Here is a 24,265-nt window from a genome sequence, read left to right as displayed (position 1 = left end):
AAGACGTACCTCGTGGTCTGGGATTTCAGATGATAACGTCCGTCCTAGCAAGACTGAAGTCAGATAAGTCCAACAACGGGCGGTGTTGGGGAGATTATATCCTCCTACAAGAAAGACAATAAATGTTTTAAAAAAAATCTCATTTAAAACAAATGCATCATTTGTGTAGATATTTGCAGTCTCCATCATGCTTTTAGTACACTATTAGCTGCATTCAGGTAGTTGAGCCTAACGTTAGGCAGGCGTAGCGTATCGCATATACGATACGCCGCCGTAAGTTAGAGAGGCAAGTGCTGTATTCACAAAGCACTTGCGTCCTATGTTACGGCGGCGTAGCATAAATGTGCCGGCCTAAGCGCGCCTAATTCAAATTGTGGAGAGGTGGGCGTGTTTTATGCTAATAAATCGTGACCCGACGTGATTGACGTTTTTTTACGAACGACGCATGCGGCGTCCGTGGATATATCCCAGTGCGCATGCTCCAAATTACGCCGCAAAGACTTATTGGTTTCAACGTGAACGTAAATTACGCCCAGCCCCATTCACAGACGACTTACGCAAACGTTGTAAAAATGTTAAAATTCGACGCGGGTCCGACGTCCATACTTAACATTGGCTGCGCCATCTTTTTGGTGGAATAACTTTAGGCCTGAAATTGCCTTACATAAACGGCGTATCTTAAATGCGACGGCCAAGCGTACGTTCGTGAATAGGCGTATCTCGCTGATTTACGCATTCTAGGCGTAAATCAGCGCACACGCCCCTAGCGGCCGGCCTAAAAAGACAGTTAAGATACGACGGCGCCCGCGGTCATATCTTAGCTAGATTTAAGAGTATCTCAATTTGAGAATACACTTAAATTTACGACGGCGCAGATTCAGAGTTATGACAGCGTATCTACTGATAAGCCGGCGTAACTCTCTCTGAATCTGGCTATATATGGCCAAACATTTATGGACAACCAACCATCACACCTACAGGAGCTTATTGGAGATCCACCATGGCCAATAATATGGACAGCCTCAAGGTTTAAGATTTGTCGGGTGTCTGTGGGAATGTGTGTCCCTTTGTAAGGTACTGATGTTGGAAGATAGGACCTGGCTCACAATTGACATTCCGATTCATCCCAAAGGTGATCAGTAGGGTTGAGGTCGGGGCTCTGTGCAGGACTCTTGAGTTCCTCCACACCAAACCATGACTTTATGATCAAGTCAGGTACTGGCTTGACCTGGTTTAGCTCTACAGGACATCCCAAAAGTGTTCAGTAGGGTTTAGGTCAGAGCTCTGTGCAGCAGGTCTTGAGTTCCTCCACACCAAACTGGTCAAACCATGTTTTTATGATCAGGTCAGGTTGGTTGGTTGTGAAGACCTGGCTTAACCACTTAAGACCCGGACCAAATTGCAGGTAAAGGACCTGGCCACTTTTTGCGATTCCGCACTGCGTCGCTTTAACTGAAGATTGCGCGGTTGTGCGACGTGGCTTCCAAACAAAATTGACTACTATGTCAGAGGATACCTGACTTGGCTCACAATTGGCATTTTAATTCATCCCAATGAGAGTTGAGGTCAGGTATTGATGTTGGATGAGATGACCTGATCCCAAAAAGGTGTCCAGTAGAGCAGAGGTCCTGTATTGATGTAGGATGAGATGACTTGATCCCAAAAGGTGTACAGTAGGGGTGAGGTCAGGGTTCTGTGTAGGACACTTGAATTCCTCAACACCAAACTGGTCAAACCATGTCCTTATGGAGCTGGCTTTAGGCACAGTCATGCTGGTAAATAAAATGGCCTTCAAACTGTTACTACAGAAAATTATATTTTAGACAATTGTGTACTTCCAACCTTGTTGTATTATCAGTACCCTTCACTGTACTCCATTATTTTGAGAGGTCTTCACATACTTTTACCCATATACTAGGTGAGGGTCAGGTGTCCACATACGTTTGGCCATGTACCGGTGATTCAGCTTTCCTAAAACAGGGTGACAACATCAATTACTCTGCAGTGAAATTACTGCAATGTTGTCATCTTGTTCAGTGCTGTAAACTCACTTACAACGACGCTGCTCTGTCACGTACATCAAGGAGGAAGGTTCCGAATGTTGTCATCGCCGATTACCCTCCTCATCAATTTGGTAATGTTTAGCTACACCCAAGTGTTCCCAGCAATACACCAGTAAAATCTAGCAACAAGTAAAATAGCTAAGGACCAATTCTCACCACCGTCTGTTAGGCCTGAGTTTCTCCATGCTGGCCCAACAAAGTGACAAGCTGAAATATACTGTTTCCAATGCTTGGTTTTGGGTGAAAAATGAATGCCTTTTAAAACACAAGATTGGAATTTCCGATGGAAAAAGTCAGACGAAATTTTTTCATCAGATATTACGACCGCGTGCGCACCCCATCAGACTTTTTTCCACGCATGCGGAGAATCAAGTTGACGCATGCTCGGAAGCATTAAACTTCATTTTTCCTCGGCTTGTCGTAGTGTTGTACGTCACCGCGTTCTTGGCAGTCGGAATTTGGTGTCCGTGTGTATGCAAGACAGCTTGAACGGAATTCTGTTGGTAAAATCCATCCGAGTTTATCCCGACGGAAAATCCGATCTTGTGTACAAGAGTGCTATTACACTGAAGACGCCCGGGCGTCGGCGGTAAAATGCTGCCATTTTTAGCAGCGATTTACCGTCGTTTTTGTGGCGCTTTTCGGCCGCTAGCGGGGAGCTTTTAACACCCACTAGTGGCCGAAAAAAGGTTAAAAGTACTCACAAAGTACCGCTGCAGCTGCGCTTTTCCGGTGGTTCAGCAGCGCTGCCCATTGATTTCAATAGGCAGGGGCGCTCCTAAAGCGCAGCAAAGAAGATGCTTGCAGGACCTTTTTTTGATGCCCTGCCAGCGCAGTGCCCCAGTGTGAAAGCACTCAGGCTTTCCACACTGCGTTTGCATCTGAGTCTTTTTTCAGGCGGTATTTTTTTAGGGATAAAGCGCATGAAAAGGGTCCAAATGTACTGCACTAAGACCCCTTTCACACTGGAGGCGTTTTACAGGCGCTTTAGCCCCATTAAAGCAAGCACCTGAAAAATGCCTCATCTGCAATCCCAGTGAGATCCCTTCATTGGTTGCCAGTAAAAGACAGAATCACTTTCAAGGCACTCTGCCTAATACATAAGTGAATTCAAGGCAACGCCCCCCAATATCTATGCGAAAAAATAAAAGCCCATAACCCCAATCGCATTCTGCGATCCACCAATCAAAACCTACTCCAGATACCCAAAGCCAGATACAAGTCCAAAGGAGATCGAAGATTTGCAGTCCAGGGACCTCGCCTGTGGAATGCGCTACCAACCACCATCCGATTAGAGTCAGACCACTTGGCCTTCAGGAGAAAGATTAAAACCCATCTCTTCTGAGGTCAAGGGGTTCCTTACCCATGAAATGGATACAGCGCCCAGAGGCGATTCAGTTTGCATGTGTTGCGCTTTACAAGTTTCTCACTCACTCACTCAGTGTGAAAGTCAGAGTGCTTTCACACTGGAGCGGTGCGCCAGCAGAACGCCTAAAAAAGTCCTGCAAGCAGCTTCTTTGAGGTGCTTTAGGAGTGGTGTATACACCGCTCCTAAAGTGCTCCTGCCTATTCAAATCAATGGGCAGCGGCGCGCCTGCAAATTGCCTCGGCAGCAGCGCTTTGCGGCACTTTTAACCCCTTATTCGGCCACTAGCGAGGGGGTTTAATAGCGCCTCGCTATCGGACAAAAAAAGCCTCTAAACAACGGTAAAGCGCCACCTAAAACCAGCCCACGCTTTTCAGTGTGAAAGGGCTCTTAACTAAAACACACCACAGTGTGCATTAGGGGAAACAGAATAAAGTATTTTGACTTCCGCTATGGAAAGAAAATGTAAAATCATTGTATTGCGTTCAAAGCACGGTGACATGAGTGCATTCATTATGCATTAAATGCGATGCATTAGGTGCGAATCCAACCTATGATGTGACATGTGATAAGAAAAGTATGTAGATCCTAAAGCTGAGGAGTTATGCAAATATGAAAATGCCTTGAGGGGGTGGGTGTCACTCTGGAGGAGTGGGTGTTCCTAGGCAGACTGCATTCACATAGATAACATCCACATGTGACACTGAGTCTGCATGATGGAAAGAACCGACATCCAACGAATAGCAGGAGTGGGCCAGGGACTGTCAGGCTGGAGAGGAAAGGACTAGATCAGGGGTGTCAAACTGGCGGCCCTCCAGCTGTGGCAGAACTACAAGTCCCATGATGCCTTTGCCTGTGGGAGTCATGCTTGTAACTGTCAGCTTTGCAGTGTCTCATGGGAATTGTAGTTCTGCAAGTCCCATGATGCACTGCAAGCTGCTGACAGTTAAAAGTAGGGTTGTCCCGATACCACTATTTTAGGACTGAGTACAAGTACCGATACTCCCCCCCCCCCCCCCCATGTACTTACCGATACTTTTTTTCCCCCCCATGTACTCGCCGATACCGATACTTTTCATTTAAATGCAGCCTTGTGTCCCCAAAGAGAAAGCCAAGCCCCCCCACCACTGCCGTCTAGTTGATTAGCGCTCGGGGAACATAACAGCTTTCATTTGAATAGCTGTGTGTTCCCCGCCACGCCTCGTCATGTATAGACACTCCCCCTTGCTCAGGCACTTTGATAGACAGATCATCCGTCCAATCCTGGGACGGGTGATCTGTCTATCAAAGTGCCTGGACAAGGGGGAGGGGCTCTACATGACGAGGCGCGGCGGGGAACAAACAGCTATTCAAATTAAAGCTGTTATGTTCCCCGAGCGCTAATCAACTAGATGTCGGCAACGGCGGGGGGGGGCATGGCTTTCACTTTGGGGACTAGGCGGCAGCAGCTCTCCTCCATACCCGAGGACTGCTCTGCTCCCCCCGCTCTCCACCCGTTCTGGGGGGGTTGGAGTATCGGGGGAAGCATCAGGAGCATTTGCGCGAGTACAAGTACTCGCACAAATGCTCAGAATCGGTCCCGATACTAGTATTGGTATTGGGACAACCCAAGTTAAAAGCATGACTCCCCAAGGCAAAGAAATGATGGGACTTGTAGATCAACAGCTGGAGGGCCACAGCACTCATGCACTAGATCTCCAAAACTACATCCCTCCAGCTGTGGCAGAACTACATGTCCCATGATGCACTGTAAAACTCTGACATTCACAGGCATGATGGGAATTGTAGTTCCTGAACAACTGGAGGGCCGTAGTTTGGAGACCCCTGTGACTAGATGAAGCTAGATGTCCTCCAGCCAGAAAATGAGAAAGGAGCTCACAGTGTGCAGTGAAATCAGAGTAAGCCATTTATTTTTCAGGAGAGAAGCCGTACAACTGTGCAAAACTGAAGGGAAGGGAGGAGTTTGGCTTTAAAAACAGTAAAACATTCTCACCGCCTCCGAGTAAGAGTGTAGGGAGCTGCCACTGTAACACATACTTCAGGCACTTTCCAATTCCCTCTGGGGTCATATTAAAGCTGCACATTGGGTCCCCAGCAATGGTATCGGCTCCCAGTTGCAGGACAACAGCAAGAGGGTTAAATGCCGCAAACACTTCCTTCAGAACACTGGAAAAAAAATAAAAATATATGAATAAACTAAACTTGTATGTAATAAAACAATGGAGTACACTTGTAAAATCTGCACAGGATAATAATAAAAAAAAAAAGGACACACAGATACAATACATATGGCCAGATTCAGGTACGATTTACGATGGCGTATCTCCTGATACGCCGTCGTAACTGAGTGTGCGGCGTCGTATCTATGCGCCTGATTCTTAGAATCAGTTACGCATAGATTTCCCTAAGATCCGACTGGTGTAAGTCTCTTACGCCGTCGTATCTTAGTTGCATATTTAAGCTCGACGCTAGGTGGCGCTTCCGTATAATTACGCGTAGAATATGTAAATTAGATAGATACGCCAATTCAGAAACGTACGTCCGCCGGATTTTTTTTACGTCGTTTACGTAAGGCTTTTTCCGGCGTATAGTTACCCCTGCTATATGAGGCGTAGCCAATGTTAAGTATGGACGTCGGGCCAGCGTCAAATTTTTTACGTCGTTTGCGCAAGTCGTTCGTGAATAGGGTTTTGCGTAAGTTACATTCACGACGAAAGCATTGACTATTTGCGGCGTAATTTGGCGCATGCGCCGTTCGTTAAAAACGTCAAAGACGAGGGGTCACGATTAACCGTATTTATCGGGGTATTGCGCGCTCCGGCGTATAGCGCGCATCCCTAAAGTGGACCCGCATTCCTGTGGAAAAAAAGATTTTTGTATTTACAGTTTTGGTGTCTTGCGCGGCGGCCTCGGAAGTCCTCTTGGTCAGGTCCGGCGTCCTCCCCGCTCGTTTCCCGCACCGAGTTTGAATACTGCGCCGGCATATACCGAGCGCAGTACACTCGTGTATAGTCGGGCAGGCTCGGCTACTCTCGCGCTCACGTCCTGTACGTCCAGGACGTGAGCGCGAGAGGAGCCGAGACTGCCCTACTATACACGTGTACTGCGCTCTGTATATGCCGGCGCAGTATTCAAACTCGTCGCGGAAAGCGGGTATCGGCGTATACCGCGCACCCACGATTTTGCCCTGATTTTCAGGGCAGAAAAGTGCGCGGTATACGCCGATAAATACGGTAGTTAGCATACAACACGCCCCCTACCAGCCAGTTTTGAATTAGGAGGGCTTACGCCAGCCCATATACGCTACGCCGCCGTAACTTCAGGCGTAAATTGTTTCTGAATACGGGACTTGCCTGTCAAAGATACGGCGGCGTATATGAGATACAAATGCCTATCTTTAGGCTGGCGTAGCGTATCTGAATCCGGCCCATACTGTATACTGGAGCCGTTTTACCTGCAAAAAGATTTCCATTTCTGTCCATCCATTACTAAGATTTACACAGCTTTGCCACACAGCACAGCCAAACTATATAACCAACTTTCCTCTGCTGCAGTTAAAGTGGAACTTCACCCAAAAGGGGGAGGTTCCACTGTTCTGCCTCGTTTGGGGGTGAAGCAGGTACGAGTTAAAATAGCGCCGCTTTACCGCCGACGCTGCTAGGTGTGAAAGTGCCCTTAAAAGGGGTTGTAACAGTATTTTTTTCCCCCTAAATAGCTTCCTTTCCCTTAGTGCAGTCCTCCTTCACTTACCTCATCCTTCCATTTTGCTTTTAAATGTCCTTTTTTCTTCTGAGAAATCCTCACTTCCTGTTCTTCTGTCTGTTACTCCACACAGTAATAATGCGAGGCTTTCTCCCTGGTGTGGAGAAAGCCTCTTGAGGGGGGGAGGGGGCGAGCAGGAGGGTCAGGACACACTCTACTTTGCAGATAGAGAAAGGAGCAGTGTGTTAGCGAGTGTCCTGACTCTCCTGCTCCCCCCCTCAAGAGGCTTTCTCCACACCAGGGAGAAAGCCTCGCATTACTGTGTGGAGTTACAGACAGAAGAACAGGAAGTGAGGATTTCTCAGAAGAAATAAGGACATTTAAAAGAAAAATGGAAGGATGAGGTAAGTGAAGGAAGACTGCACTAAGGTAAAGGAAGCTATTTAGGGAATAATTATTTTACCTTTACAACCCATTTAACCACTTAAGCCCCGGACCTTTAGGCAGCTAAATGCCCAGGCCAGGTTTTGCGATTCGGCACTGCGTCACGTTAACAGACAATTGCGCGGTCGTGCAACGTGGCTCCCAAACAAAATTGGCGTCCTTTTTTCCCCACAAATAGAGCTTTCTTTTGGTGGCATTTGATCACCTCTGCGGTTTTTATTTTTTGCGCTATAAACAAAAATAGAGCGACAATTTTGAAAAAAATTCAATATTTTTTACATTTTGCTATAATAAATATCCCCCAAAAACATTATATATATATATATATTAAAAAAAATTCCTCAGTTTAGGCCGATACGTATTCTTCTACCTATTTTTGGTAAAAAAAAAAAAAAAAAAAAAATCGCAATAAGCGTTTATCGATTGGTTTGCGCAGAATTTATTGCGTTTACAAAATAGGGGATAGTTTTTTTATTATTATTTTTTTTTTTACTACTAATGGCGGCAATCAGCGATTTTTTTTCGTGACTGCGACATTATGGCGGACACTTCGGACAATTTTGACACATTTTTGGGACCATTGTCATTTTCACAGCAAGAAAGTCATTTAAATTGCATTCTTTATTGTGAAAATGACAGTTGCAGTTTGGGAGTTAACCACAGGGGGCGCTGTAGGAGTTAGGGTTCACCTAGTGTGTGTTTACAACTGTAGGGGGGTGTGGCTGTAGGTCTGACGTCATTGATCGAGTCTCCCTTATAAAAAGGATCAATCGATCGATGCAGCCGCCACAGTGAAGCACGGGGAAGCCGTGTTTACATACGGCTCTCCCCGTTCTTCAGCTCCGGGGAGCGATCGCGAGGGGGCGGCTAGAAACGAATAGCCGCGCCCTCGTCCCGGATCGCTCCCCGCGGGTTTTGCGACCGCCGCATGTACCGGGGGGGGGGGTCCCGCGAAAACGTACATGTACGCCCATATGCCTGTACGTGCCATTCTGTGAACGTACATATACATGCGGCGGGCGTTAACCGGTTAAGCTGCTAAGGCAATGCTTCAATGCTTGGGGGGGGGGGTGTACAAATGCCACTGATGCATTGCTTCATGGTCGCTAAAGGAATACCCAGTAACATTCAACAGGTATGACTAAGCGCTGAATTGCAGCGTGAAACGCGTCGGCCATTTCTGTACCTGTTTGCGGTGTCTGCATGTGCATTTGAAAATAAAAAGACCAACTTTATTTTAAGTTATCTTGGAGTGCGGCTATCCAGAGTTTTTTCGTTCATGTGCAACATTCAACAGGTACCACCGCTGACCAAACGTGCCCCATTCAAGTGAATTGGGCCACACTGCAACCACCTGTCAAACGTCTCAGAAAAGCGATCCAAGCACTAATAACTTTTCAGAGAAGGGTCAGTCCTTGCCATTAGTATAAAATGAGCCCTTAGAGCAGGGGTATCAAACTCAATTTCATTGTTATGATTGCCCTCAAAAGGGCCGGTTGTATCTGTAAGATTAGATGTCCAGCGCACACCCCCCTATTAACATTAGATTTCAAGAGCCACCCCACCTTTAGAAGTTAAGCCCCCCACTCTCCCTTACATCACAGTGCACCCCCCTTTCCTTATGCTGCTGCTGGGAAGAAGCTGGATGCATTGCTTGAAAGCAGAAAGTAAGGGTCTGGAGGGGGACCAGAGAAGGGCTGGAGCTCTCCTGCAGCTGCAGGAGAGGTGCGAGGGCCATATGAAATGGCCTGAAGGGCCAGATTCGGCCCGCAGGCCTTGTGTTTGACACCTATGCCTTAGAAGAAAGATGCACCTCAAAAAAAAAAAAAAAAAAAAAAAAAAAAAGGGTCAAAACGCAATAAATTGCAGCACTTCAAGTTCCAAAAACTTACTGCAAATATTTTAGTAGTGGAGGTCTTACCTTTCACAGATCTGATAATATTTAACATCCGATATTCCGTCTTCTAAAGGAACATTAACACTGTAGTATCGCCCTTTGCCCAGTCCAACGTCTACAACATCACCCGTCCCTATGAAGGGAAACAAAGCATTGTCAGGTATTTATATACTGGGGTCAGTTTGATTACATGCATTATAAGCCGGTAACAGCTTGTAAACAAACTGAAAGTGATGAAATTCATCCTGGTCTGACATCACCGGGAGGGGGGAGGATCAATGAACGTGACGTCACCGGGAGGGGGGAAGATCAATGAACGTGACGGGAGGGGGGAGAATCAATGAACGTGACGGGAGGGGGGAGAATCAATGAACGTGACGGGAGGGGGGAGAATCAATGAACGTGACGGGAGGGGGGAGAATCAATGAACGTGACGGGAGGGGGGAGAATCAATGAACGTGACGGGAGGGGGGAGAATCAATGAACGTGACGGGAGGGGGGAGAATCAATGAACGTGACGGGAGGGGGGAGAATCAATGAACGTGACGGGAGGGGGGAGAATCAATGAACGTGACGGGAGGGGGGAGAATCAATGAACGTGACGGGAGGGGGGAGAATCAATGAACGTGACGGGAGGGGGGAGAATCAATGAACGTGACGGGAGGGGGGAGAATCAATGAACGTGACGGGAGGGGGGAGAATCAATGAACGTGACGGGAGGGGGGAGAATCAATGAACGTGACGGGAGGGGGGAGAATCAATGAACGTGACGGGAGGGGGGAGAATCAATGAACGTGACGGGAGGGGGGAGAATCAATGAACGTGACGGGGGGGGGGGGGGGGGGGGGGAGGATCAATGAACGTGACGGGGGGGGGGAGGATCAATGAACGTGACGGAAGGGGGGGGGTAGGAGGAGGATCAATGAACGTGACGGGAGGGGGGAGAATCAATGAACGTGACGGGAGGGGGGAGAATCAATGAACGTGACGGGAGGGGGGAGAATCAATGAACGTGACGGGAGGGGGGAGAATCAATGAACGTGACGGGAGGGGGGGAGAATCAATGAACGTGACGGGAGGGGGGGAGAATCAATGAACGTGACGGGAGGGGGGGAGAATCAATGAACGTGACGGGAGGGGGGAGAATCAATGACAGTGACGGGAGGGGGGAGGATCAATGACAGTGACGGGAGGGGGGAGGATCGAGGATCAGTGACGTCACCGGGGAGGATCAGTGACGTCACCGGGGAGGATCAGTGACGTCACCGGGGAGGATCAGTGACGTCACCGGGGAGGATCAGTGACGTCACCGGGGAGGATCAGTGACGTCACCGGGGAGGATCAGTGACGTCACCGGGGAGGATCAGTGACGTCACCGGGGAGGATCAGTGACGTCACCGGGGAGGATCAGTGACGTCACCGGGGAGGATCAATGACAGTGACGTCACCGGGGAGGATCAATGACAGTGACGTCACCGGGGAGGATCAATGACAGTGACGTCACCGGGAGAAGGAGGGAGGGAGGATCAATGAAAGTGACGTCACTGGGAGAGGGAGGGAGGGAGGATCAATGAAAGTGACGTCACTGGGAGAGGGAGGGAGGAAGCATCAATGAAAGTGACGTCACTGGGAGAGGGAGGGAGGATCAATGAAAGTGACGTCACTGGGAGAGGGAGGGAGGATCAATGAAAGTGACGTCACCGGGAGAGGGAGGGAGGATCAATGAAAGTGACGTCACCGAGAGAGGAAGGGAGGGAGGATCAATGAAAGTGACGTCACCGAGAGAGGGAGGGAGGATCACTGGAAGTGTCTCTTAATCTGTCTAGGGAATTTGATGCATTCGGTCACATCAGTACTGGGCTCCCCACTGGGGTGGCAGAGCCCTATAAAGGCTGTGGGAGGCGGACCACCTTCCACCACCTGTAAGAGTGACTAAGTGGTTGTAGAAAATTGCTGTCTCCAAGAACGATACCCCAATCATTACTGTAGCGATGACCAAGAGATCATCGCTCCCGTCCGAGGACACACACACACTTGCGGTGGACAAGAAGTGATTAACCACTTCAGTACGAGATACTTTCTCCCCCTCCCTGCCAAGGACAATTTTCAGCGCTCTCACACTTTGAATGACAATTGCTCGGTCATACAACACTTTATCCATACGAATTTTTTTTTATCATTTTGTTCCCACAAATAGGAGTTTTCTTTTGGTGGTATTTAATCACCACTGGAGTTTTTATTTTTTGCTAAATGAAAAAAGGCTGAAATTTTGAAAAACAAAATAAGTGTTTTTCTTCATTTCCATTACAAAAATTTTACAAATAAATAATCTTTCTTCATAAATGTTGGCCATATTATATATTGCTACATTTCTTTGGTGAAAATAACCCAAATCAGTGTATATTATTTAGTCTGTAGGAAAGTTAGAGAGTAGACAAACTATGGGATATACAGCATCTCACAAAATGACATTTTCATCTTCTCATGTGACAACACTGAAGAAATGACACTTTGGGCCAGATTCTCGTAGAATGGCGTAACTTAGGGCGGGCGCAATGTATCTCATTTACGTTACGCCGCCGCAAGTTTTTCAGGCAAGTGCTTTATTCACAAAGAACTTGCCTGTAAAGTTGCGGCTGCGTATTGTAAATCACCCGGCGCAAGCCCGCCTAATTCAAATTAGGCGGGTAGGGGGCGTGTAGCATTTAAATTGAGCGCGTTCCCGCACCGAACGTACTGCGCATGCGCCGTTCGTAAAATATCCCAGGGTGCATTGCTCCAAATGACGTCGCAAGGACGTCATTGGTTTCGACGTGAACGTAAATGGTGTCCAGCCCCATTCACGGACGACTTACGCAAACGACGTAAATTTATAAATTTTGACGCGGGAACGACGGCCATACGATTGCGCCTCATATACCCAGGGGCAACCTTACGTCGTAACTTTACTGCGTCGGCCGCGCGTACGTTCGGGAATTCGCGTATCTAGCTAATTTGCATACTCGACGGGGAAAACGACGGAGGCGACACCTAGCGGACAAAAAAAAAATTGCATTTAAGATCCGACACCGTAAGAGCCTTACACCTGTCGGATCTAATGGATATCTATGCGTAACTGATTCTAAGAAACAGTCGCATAGATACGACGTCCCAGATTAGGACTTATGACGGCGTACATTGCGTTGCGCCATCGTAAGCCCTTTGAGAATCTGGGCCTTTGTGTCTACAATGTTGTGTAGTGAGTGTACAGCTTGTATAACACTGTAAATTTGCTGTCCCCCTCAAAATAACTCAACACACAGCCATTAATGTCTAAACCGCTGGCAACAAAAGTGAGTACACCCCTAAGTGAAAACGTCCAAATTGGGCCCAATTAACCATTTTCCCTCGCCGGTGTCATGTGACTCGTTAGTGTTACAAGGTGTCAGGTGTGAATGGGGAAACATTCTTACTGAATGTGTGTGTACTCGCGTGCATTGTTGTGATTAGCTGTGATTGACTACAGCTTATCACATAGTAGAGATGGGCTGCTATTGGCCTGTCTGTACCATGTGATCACTGTGACCAATCACAGCTAGCAACACAAAATTGTACACAATGAATGGCATGAAAAGGAAGCCATCCATTGTTTACAACTGTCATTTGAGCTGCTGTGATTGGTCACAGTGATCACATGGTACCGGCAGCGGTGCAGTCATCAGCCGTGTACGGTGGATACAATGGAGTGCAGGTCGGGGGAACACACACACGCTAGACATGTTCTGGGAAGGACGTCATGTGACATCCTCCCCACAAGTATAATATGAAGTAAAAGATATTTATGAGGACAAGCATATTACTCTTACCAGGGAAGAATCCCGGTGAAAATTTGTGCAGGGAAACCGTCATGACTTTAGTGGTGAAACTGAACGCATCTTCAACTCCTGAAAATTAAAAATGACCGTATTAGTTTGGATGTAAAATAAGGACATGACAGATTATTTCTACACAGTGCAATCCTTCCTGTATGGACAGCACACCCCCCCCCCTCCAATCACTCTGATATCATGTCCTCCTATTGGACCAATATGGTCTCCGCTGTCATAAAAACTGCCCGTCAGCAACATGAGTCCAATAGGATCTTAAAAATATAGTCACATGGCTGAAAATAAAGAGATAGATTTATATATATTTATTAACCACTTGAGACCCGCGCTATAGACGAAAGACGTCCACAGCGCGGCTATCAAGTGCTGGGTGGACATCCATGGACGTCCTGCTATTTACATTCCCTGCACGCCGCTTGGGGCGCGCAGCGGGGGAAACACTGTGCCCGGCGCATCACTGATAAGCCGATGCGCGTGCCTGGCGGCCGCGATGTCCGCCAGCTACCCGCGATCGGCGGTGACAGCAGGGACGTGGAGCTCTGTGTTCAAAGCTCCATAGCGGCCCCTAGTGGTTAACTCCTAAATGGCAATTGTCATTTTCACAGTAAACAATGCATTTTTATAGCACTTTTTGCTGTGAAAAAATGACAATGGTCCCATAAATGTGTCAAAATTGCCTGATGTCAAAAATAATAATAAAAAAAAAAAAAAACGCTGATCGCCGCCATTAGTAAAAAAAAAATTATTCATAAAAATGCAATAAAACTATCCCCTATTTTGTAAACGCTATAAATTTTGCGCAAACCAACCGATAAACGCTTATACGTCACACGATAGCGCAATTGTCAGTTAAAGCGACGCAGTGCCGAATTGCAAAAAGGGGCAAGGTCCTTAACCTGCATAATGGTCCGGGTCTTAAGTGGTTAAAAAAAAAAAAAAAAGGGATATTAATTATAGCAAAAAATAATATTGTGGGGGTTTTTTTCAAAATTGGCGCTCTTTTTTTGTTTATAGCGCAAAAAATAAAAACCGCAGAGGTGATCAAATACCACCAAATTTTTTTTTTTTTCCCTACAAACAACTTTTTTTTGGTGGTATTTGATCACCTCGGTTTTTATTTTTTTGCGCTATAAACAAAAAAAGAGCGCCAATTTTGAAAAAAAAAAAAAAGCATAATATTACTTTTTGCTATAATTAAATATCCCTTTTTTTTTAACCACTTAAGACCCGGACCATTATGCAGGTTAAGGACCTTGCCCCTTTTTGCGATTCGGCACTGCGTCGCTTTAACTGACAATTGCGCGGTCGTGCGACATGGCTCCCAAAAAAAGACGTTTTTTTTTTTTTTTACAAACTGAAAAGGACGTCAATTTTTTTTTGGGAGCCACGTCGCGCAATTGTCAGTTAAAGCGACGCAGTGCCGAATGAGAGAGAGGGAGAGAGAAAGAGAAAGAGAAAGAGAAAGAGAAAGAGAAAGAGAAAGAGAAAGAGAAAGAGAAAGAGAAAGAGAAAGAGAAAGAGAGAGAGAGAGAGAGAGAGAGAGAGAGAGAGAGAGAAGAGAAGAGAGGAAAGAAAGAAAGAAAGAAAGAAAGGAAGAAAGGAAGAAAGGAAGAATTAATATTTATGGTGCTGGAAGAAATACGATTGCTTTGCGGCTCTATATCAGTGATGGAGATGCAGATGTTTTGGAACTACATTTCCCATAATCCTCCTGCACTCTGCAGTGTAGTTGAGCATCATGGGAAATGTAGTTCCAAAACACCTGGGGTGCCAAGATTCACCATCACTGTTCACCAAGGACACATTCCACATAGACAAACATACTGCGTGTGCATTCTGTCCTGCTTACCGTCTCCGTGATGTAAATCCAGATCTATATACAGGACTCTCTCATATTTCTGTCGCAGTTTCAGAATCCCCAATACTGCATCGTTCAGGTAACAAAATCCAGAAGCTTCGTCTCTAAAAACAGGAAGAAGAGAAAAAGTCATTAACTTTTTAATGTTGTAATGATATAATATAAGATATAGAGACACTCCTGTGATGTCCGTCTATTGTCCTCTGTGATAGCATTGTATTTTGTATTTTCACTAAATTGGTGGAAAAAGTGAAAGAAAATAGGGGAGTAGTACTGCAAAGGAATGGCACTGCTCAGCTGTACACATTGTGCTGTACATTATATACAGTGGATATAAAAAGTCTACACACCCCTGTTAAAAGGTCAGGTTTCTGCAATGTAAAAAAAAAAAAAAAAAAAAAGAAGGAGACAGAAATCATTTCAGAACTTTTAATGTGACCTAAAAACTGTACAACTCGAAAAACTGACATTTTATCCTCACTGTATACCACACACTGCCCATCTCTACACATTGTGCTGTACATCACATACTGCTCAGCTCTATATTATATACACTCCACTTTGTCCTTCTGTACACATTGTGATTTACATTATATACTCCACACTGTCCAGAGGTATACCATGTGCTGGTATATATACACACACACCACACTGCCTACCTGTAAACATTGTGCTGTACATTACATACTCCATATAGCTCAGCTGTATTTTTATATAGTCCACACTACCCAGCCATATACACTGTGCTGTACATCATATACGCCACACTGTTAATGGATCTATATTGTGCTGTACATCATAAATTGCCCATGTGTACACAATGTGCTGTGTACATTACATACTCCACACAGCCTATCTGTATACAATGTGCTGTACATTATATAGTCCACATTGCTCAGCTCTATCCAACTTGTTCTACATTTTATACGCCGTACTGCCCAGCTGTATAAAATGCGCTGTACATTATATACTCCACACTGCCCATCTCTAATACAATGTGCTGTACGTTATATACTCCACACTGCCCATCTCTAATACAATGTGCTGTACGTTATATACTCCACACTGCCCATCTCTAATACAATGTGCTGTACGTTATATACTCCACACTGCCCAGTTTTATACAATCTTCTGTACAGATCATCACCATTATATACACAATGTGCTGTACATTATATACTCCACACTGCCCATCTTTAATACAATGGGCTGTACATTATATAGTCCACATTGCTCAGCTCTATCCAACTTGTTCTACATTTTATACGCCGTACTGCCCAGCTGTATAAAATGCGCTGTACATTATACTCCACATTGCCCATCTCTAATACAACGTGCTGTACATTATATACTCCACATTGCCCAGTTTTATACAATATGCTGCACATTATATACACAGATCATCACCATTATATACAATGTGCTGTACATTATATACACCACACTGCCCATCTTCAATACAATGTGCTGTACATTATATACTCCATATTGCCCATCTCTACATAATGTGCTGTGCATTATATATTCCATATTGCCCATCTAATACAGTGTGCTGTACATTATATACACAGATCGCCACCATTATATACAATGTGCTGTACATTATATACTCCATATTGCCCATCTCTAATACAATGTGCTGTACATTATATACTCCATATTGCCCATCTCTAATACAATGTGCTGTACATTATATACTCCATATTGCCCATCTCTAATACAATGTGCTGTACATTATATACTCCATATTGCCCATCTCTAATACAATGTGCTGTTACATTATATTACAATTCCCAACTGTATATTAAATTCTCCACACTGCTCAGCTGTAAACATTGTGCTGTACATTATATACTCCACACTGCCCAGCTCTATAGAATGTGCTGTACATTTTAACCCTTTCATGCCTAAGCCTATTTATGACATTTGGTGTATACAAGTTAAAATCCGTATTTTTGGCTAGAAAATTACTTAGAACCCACCCCCAAACATTATATGTTCTTTTTAGCAGAGAATCTAGAGAATAAAATGTCGATTGTTGCAATATTTTATGTCACACGGTATTTGTGCGGCGGTGTTTCAAACGCAAGTTCTTGGGAAAAATGTACTTTCATGAATTTAAAAAAAAAAAAAGGAAAAAATAAAGTTAGCCCAATTTTTTTGCATAATGTGAAAGATGATGTTACGCCGAGTAAATAGATACCAAGCATGTCACGCTTTATAATTGCACGCACTCGTGGAATGGCGACAAACTACGGTACCTAAAAATCTCCATAGGCGACGCTTTAAACTTTTTTTTTTACGGTTACCAGGTTAGAGTTACAGAGGAGGGCTAGTGCTAGAATTATTGCTCTCGCTCCGACGATCGCGGCCATATCTCGCATGTGTGATTTGAACACCGTTTTCATATGCGGGCGCGACTTCCGTATGCGTTTTCTTTGTTGCGCAAGCTCATGGGGAGGGGGCGCTTTAAAAAAAAATTTCTTATTTATTTTATAATTTTTATAATATTAAATTGTGTTTTTTTTTTTACATTTTGATCACTTGTATTGCTGTCACACGGAATGTAAACATCCCTTGTGACAGTAATAGGTGGTGACAGATCCTCTTTATGGAGGGATCGGGGGTCTAAAATCCCTCCTTAGTACTTCAAAGTATTCAGATCGCCGAAAACGGCGATTCTGAATACTGTGTACTTTTTTTTTAAATCCGCCGCCATTGGCAGCCGAGAAACCCGGAAGTGACGTCATGACGTCGCTTCCGTGTTTTCAATGCGGAGACTGAATCAAAGCCGTTTACGGCTTTAGTTTCAGTCTGCGCCTGGACGATGGAGGCGCCGGATCGAGTCTCCCGGTCAGAGCGGCGAGGGGGGGGGATGTCCCCTCCCGCTCCTCCGGCATAACAACCAAGTTTTTAGCTGCATCGATTGTTATGTCTGGATAGCCAATCGTCGGCATCATCCCGGTATAACCCCCGGAAGCATATATGCGTTCGCTCGGCGTGAAAGGGTTATACTCCACAGAGACTTTAGAAGAATAATCGACCAAGCATAGCAGGGGGACAGGTAATACTCTATCTGAAGGGTCTTCTCTGGGTGATTTCCCGCCACTACAGTAGAGATGGGCAGCACAGGCAGCTATCCAAGGTTTTCTGCATAGGGGGCGCTGTTTATCGGGTTTTCATTTCAGCCACAGAGTTGTGTTGGGTTTTTTAAAATGTAATGAAAATGAAAATTGGAGCTTTGTAAGCAGTGACCTCCTACCAAGAACAGATATAGTCCGGTTGAATTTACCCAGAGATCCCACAATGCCTACTTCTTAGCATGGTGCCACCCTCCTGGCCAGTTAATAGCAATACGGGCTTTGCCTTCCAATAGCTGTTCAACTGCAGTTATCGTGGCTCCTCCCACAGCAGCTGCATAATCATAGATACCTTCAGTGATTGGGCAGTCATAACCTGTAAAGAATAAAATATTACCACAGTCACAAAGTAATAATAGAGCAAACAACTTTCATTAAAACTTAGTTCAGGGGTCAGCAACCTAAAGAGCCCTTTACATTACACAGCCCCCACACCTCTGGACCCCTTTACATTACACAGCCCCCTGCACCTCTTTACATTACACAGCCCCCGCACATCTGGACCCCTTTACATTACACAGCCCCCTTCACCTCTGGACCCCCTTTAAATTACACAGCCCCCCCCTTCACATTACACAGCCCCCCCCCGCACCTCTGGACCCCCTTTACATTACACAGCCCCCCCTTCACCTCTGGACCCCCTTTACATTACACAGCCCCCCCTTCACCTCTGGACCCCCCTTTACATTACACAGCCCCCCGCACCTCTGGACCCCTTTACATTACACAGCCCTCTGGACCCCTTTACATTACACAGCCCCCCGCACATCTGGACACCTTTACATTACACAGCCCCCCTGCACCACTGGACCCCTTTACATTACACAGCCCCCCTGCACATTACACAGCCCCCTGCACCCCTTTACATTACACAGCCCCCTCTGGACCCCTTTACATTACACAGTCCTCCCGCACCTCTGGACCCCTTTACATTACACAGTCCTCCCGCACCTCTGGACCCCTTTACATTACACAGCCCCGACCCCTTTACATTACACAGCCCCGACCCCTTTACATTACACAGCCCCGACCCCTTTACATTACACCACCCGCACCTCTGGACCCCTTTATATTACACAGCCCCCCGCACCCGCTTTACATTACACAGCCCCCCCTGCACCTCTGGACCCCTGTACATTACACAGCCCCCCTGCACATTACACAACACCCTGCACCTCTAGACCCCTTTACATTACACAGCCCCCCTTTACATTACACAGCCCCCCTGCACCTCTGGACCCCTTTACATTACACAGCTCCCCTGCACCTCTGGACCCCTTGACATTACACAGCCCCCCTGCACCCCTTTACATTACACAGCCCCCCTGCACCTCTAGACCCCCTTTACATTACAAAGCCCCCCTTTACATTACAGTCCTCGCGCACCTCTGGATGCCCTTTACATTACACAGCCCCCTTGCACCTTTGGACCCCTTTACATTACACAGCCCCCCTGTACCCCCTTCACATTACACAGCCCACAAACTTCTGGACCCCTTTACATTACACAGCCCCCCCTGCACATCACAGACCAGCCAGGCACACACCCCCCCCATATTACTACACAGCCCCACCATGTCATTCTTTAAAATTGCGCACACTCATGGAATAGTGACAAACTACGGTACTTCAAAATCTCCATAGGTGACATTTTAAAAACTTCTAAAGGAGCCTAGTCATGGGCATAGTAGCTGAGCTGCCGATTCACGGCTGGGAGGAGGAGCAGAGAAAGCCGAGAGGAACTAAACTGCAGAGTCACTTCTAGAAGGGAGAAGCAGGGTGAGCCGAGCTGCTAAATGAACGAAGCAAACAACCTCAGTGCTTGTGCTGTAAATATTATGATGAATTGCTCCGCAGTGTCTGCAGCTACAGAGGTCAGTGGGGGCTTCTTATGAAGATGTGACGCCGCATGCAGCACACACCGTGCGTCCTCCAATACTTACCAAGGCCATATTCAAGAGTCTCCGGATCATCGTTATCACCTTCCTCGCTGACCTTCCGAAGGTGCTCCAGATAGGAATCGGTGTGGAAAGTCGCCATTTCCTCCATGGTGGCGACCCGCGGCTTTACAACCCTGCAAGAGCGACAGGAGGATTTCCACGTTATGACATCACACAAGAAAAAAGGGCAACAAAGTGCGCCAATAGGAAGCGATATCGTCTCATAGGGTCATATCACTAAAGGATATTAGAAGAGAAACTAAATGCAAAAATATTTGTTGGCATCTTCATCCAGGTTCTTCCTGGTGCCGGTCTTCAGCCGTCTTCATTGGCTGTCACAGGATGACATCACTCCCGTACATGCACAGGAGCGGCGGTCATCACCCCGGCACACAGGCACTGTGCCGCCATGGAAACCGAGCTCTGCATGCGCAGCCCAATGTACATCCTACAGGCAGGTAGGTGTGTTTTTATTGCAGAAGAGACCTGCCTGCTCACACTTTTTAATAGGAGTCCCCTCCCCCAACTCACCTCATGTGACGGAGGAGTCCATAGGCTTCTATCAGGGAGTGCACCATACTGGCCTGGAACACACAGGAGACATCATTATAGAGAGCAAACAATACAAAGTCTCTGTCCGTTTCCGGTACAGACTCCCCCTCCCCCCATTTCTTGTACTGACACCCCCCCCCCATTTCCTGCACTGACAACTCCCTCCCATCCACACTTCCTGTACCGACACCCACCTCCGGTTCCCGTATTTCCTACACTTTCACCCCCCTGGTCCCCCATTTCATGTACCGAAACCCCCTTCTACAACCCCCGTTTCCTGCAATGACACCCCCCCCCTCCAGTCCCCTCAATTTCCTGTACTGACAACCCCCTCCCATCCACATTTCCTGTAGAAGAACCCCCGTCCCCCTATTTCCTGCACTGACACCCCCCCATTTCCTGTACTGACAGCCCCCCCCCCCATTTCCTGTACTGACAGCCCCCCCCCATTTCCTGTACTGACAGCCCCCCCCCCCCATTTCCTGTACCGACACCCACCTCCGGTTCCCCTATTTCCTACACTTTCACCGCCCTGGTCCCCCATTTCATGTACCGACACCCCCTTCCCTAAAATGACCCCCCCCCATTTCCTGCACGTTCACCCCTAGGTCACCCATTTCATGTACCGACACCCCCTTCCACACCCCCTGTTTCCTGCAATGACACCCCCCCTCAATTTCCTGTACTGTCAACCCCCTCCCATCCACACTTCCTGTACCAGCACCCCCGTCCCCCTATTTCCTGCACTGACACCCCCTCTCCTATCCCCCCCCCCCATTTCCTGTACTGACACCCCATCATCTATTGTACTGACACCCCCTCTCCTGTCCCCCCATTTCCTGTACTGACACCCCATCATCTATTGTACTGACACCCCCTCTCCTGTCCCCCCATTTCCTGTACTGACACCCCATCATCTATTGTACTGACACCCCCTCTCCTGTCCCCCCCTATTTCCTGTACTGACACCCCCTCTCCTGTCCCCCCTATTTCCTGTACTGACATCCCCTCTCCTGTCCCCCCCCCCCCATTTCCTGTACTGACATCCCCTCTCCTGTCCCCCCCCCCCCATTTCCTGTACTGACATCCCCTCTCCTGTCCCCCCCTCCCACCACCCCCCAATTTCCTATACTGACACCCCCTCTCCTGTTGCCCCCCCCCCATTTCCTGTACTGACACCCCCTCTCCTGCCCCCCCCCCATTTCCTGTACTGACACCCCCTATTTCCTGTACTGACACCCCCTCTCCTGTCCCCCCATTTCCTGTACTGACACCCCCCATTTCCTGTACTGACACCCCCCCCCCATTTCCTGTACTGACACCCCCTCATTTATTGTACTGACACCCCCTCTCCTGTCCCCCCATTTCCTGTACTGACACCCCCTCTCCGACCCCCCATTTCCTGTACTGACACCCCCTCTCCTGTCCCCCCATTTCCTGTACTGACACCCCCTCTCCGTCCCCCCATTTCCTGTACTGACACCCCTCTCCTACCCCCCCCCCCCCCATTTCCTGTACTGACACACCCTCTCCTGTCCCCCCCTATTTCCTGTACTGACACCCCCTCTCCTATCCCCCCCCCTATTTCCTGTACAGACACCCCCTCTCCTGTCCCCCCCCCCCATTTCCTGTACTGACACCCCCTCTCCCCCCCATTTCCTGTACTGACATCCCCTCCCCTGTCCCCCCCCCATTTCCTGTACTGACACCCCCTCATTTATTGTACTGACACCCCCTCTGCTATTCCCCCTATTTCCTGTACTGACACCCCCTCTCCTGTCCCCCCCCCCCCCATTTCCTGTACTGACACCCCCTCATTTATTGTACTGACACCCCCTCTCCTATCCCCCCCTATTTTCTGTACTGACACCCCCTCTCCTATCCCCCCTATTTCCTGTACTGACATCCCCTCTCATGTCCCCCCTATTTCCTGTACTGACACCCCCCATTTCCTGTACTGACACCCCCCCCTCTCCTGTCCCCTCATTTCCTGTACTGACACCCCCCATTTACCCGTCTCGGCACTTTGCTCTGCACACTGTCGCACAGAGTCGCATATTCCCGGCTGTAGATGTAGACCGGAGGAATTCTCTCTTCCATGAGGAGATAACACAATGGTAGCAGCTAGTTCCTCCTATCCACCGGACGTGACGTTGTGAGGAGAAGGGGTGGAGCATATACACATAAATCTGTGTTTACACTAAAGTGAGCGGGACAGGGAAGGTGGGCGGAGAGTACACGCAAAGTCTTCGATCTCATGGGCGTGCAAAGAGAAAGTGGGCGGAGCACGTAAGCTGTGTCACGTTATCTGTGTTATTACAGGAAGTGGGCGGAGCATACACAGGAAGTCGGATGTGTCATGTGCTCTTTGTTTACATTGGCCCCGGGATGGGCGTTCTGGGTGAATGTCAGCACTGGGGCTGGGGCACACCTCTCACCCGTATCAGACTTAGCATCCTCGTTGTGTTCTCCCGGAAGTTGCAGCTGGACAGGTCGGCCCTCGATGTCAGGAATATGACACCTGAGACCTTGTAACACGAACGAGTCACATGGCCAGGGGAGGGGAAAATGGCTAATTGGGGTCCAATTTGGACATTTTCACTTTGTTGTGTACTCATTTTTTTTTTACAGCGGTTTAGACATTAATGGCTGTGTGTCGAGTTATTTTGAGGGGACAGCAGATTTACACTGTTATACAAGCTGTACACTCACTACACAACATTGTAGATACAAAGTGTAATTTCTTCAGTGTATAATAAAATATTTACAAAAATGTGAGGGGTGTACTTACTTTTGTTAGCTACTGTACATGTCCTAAAATGATACACAACACCAATCGGTTATTTTAAAAGCCAAATGAGCCGTCCATCATAACACAAGGAGAACCTGCATGGCACCGCTGAGATCCACGTGGAAGAGAGACCCAATACAAGAACCAAAGTAGGATCATATAAAAAAAAAATAGGACGGATCCCCAAGCGGGGTTTTTAGGCAGCAAAGAAGTAGTTGGGGTCAGATGTATGGTAAAAAGTTTACTAGTAAAATATTTTTTTAAGTTACATAGTTGAAATCTCTGGTATTAACCACTTGGGATCCGCCTGCCGTCAATTGACGGCTACAGCGCGGATCCCAAAAGCCAACAGGACGTCAATTGACGTCCGCCCATTTGGGCGGTCCCCGCGCACGCTCCAGAGCGCGCAGCGGGGAAAATCTGTGTTGGCCGTGTCCCTTGGACACAGCCAATTACATATCGCTGCGAACGGCCAATCAGAGTGGCCGTTTGCGATGCGATCTGTGCGGCCAATGAGAGATGATCTCATATGTAAACATATGAAATCATCTGTCATTGCCGGCTCACACAGAGACAGCGTCCTGTCTCTGGAGAGGAGACCGATCTGTGTCTCTTGTACATAGAGACACAGATCGGTCACCTACCC

The 24,265-nt window shown here is 47.3% G+C and overlaps 1 protein-coding gene across 1 annotated transcript in view; it reads right to left on the bottom strand.

Annotated features, from left to right (window-relative positions):
- The window catches only part of HDAC8 (histone deacetylase 8), a 27,897-nt gene extending 4,803 nt beyond the window's left edge, over positions 1-23,094 (bottom strand). Inside the window, exons 1-9 of the mRNA XM_040322813.1 lie at positions 22,842-23,094; positions 20,808-20,860; positions 20,280-20,410; positions 18,511-18,652; positions 15,188-15,300; positions 13,318-13,395; positions 9,497-9,605; positions 5,423-5,595; positions 10-104 (exon numbers count right to left, since the gene is read on the bottom strand). Coding sequence (XP_040178747.1) covers positions 10-104; positions 5,423-5,595; positions 9,497-9,605; positions 13,318-13,395; positions 15,188-15,300; positions 18,511-18,652; positions 20,280-20,410; positions 20,808-20,860; positions 22,842-22,928 — 981 coding nt within the window. The 5' untranslated portion in view covers positions 22,929-23,094. The remainder of the gene's footprint in view (positions 1-9; positions 105-5,422; positions 5,596-9,496; positions 9,606-13,317; positions 13,396-15,187; positions 15,301-18,510; positions 18,653-20,279; positions 20,411-20,807; positions 20,861-22,841) is intronic.
- Positions 23,095-24,265: the final 1,171 nt, after the last annotated feature.

This window comes from Rana temporaria, chromosome 9 (genome assembly GCF_905171775.1).
Source record: "Rana temporaria chromosome 9, aRanTem1.1, whole genome shotgun sequence".
Classification (NCBI taxonomy): Eukaryota; Metazoa; Chordata; class Amphibia; order Anura; family Ranidae; genus Rana; species Rana temporaria.
The sequence above is the reverse complement of the archived record's forward strand: the minus strand, read 5'-3'. Positions and strand labels throughout refer to the sequence as shown.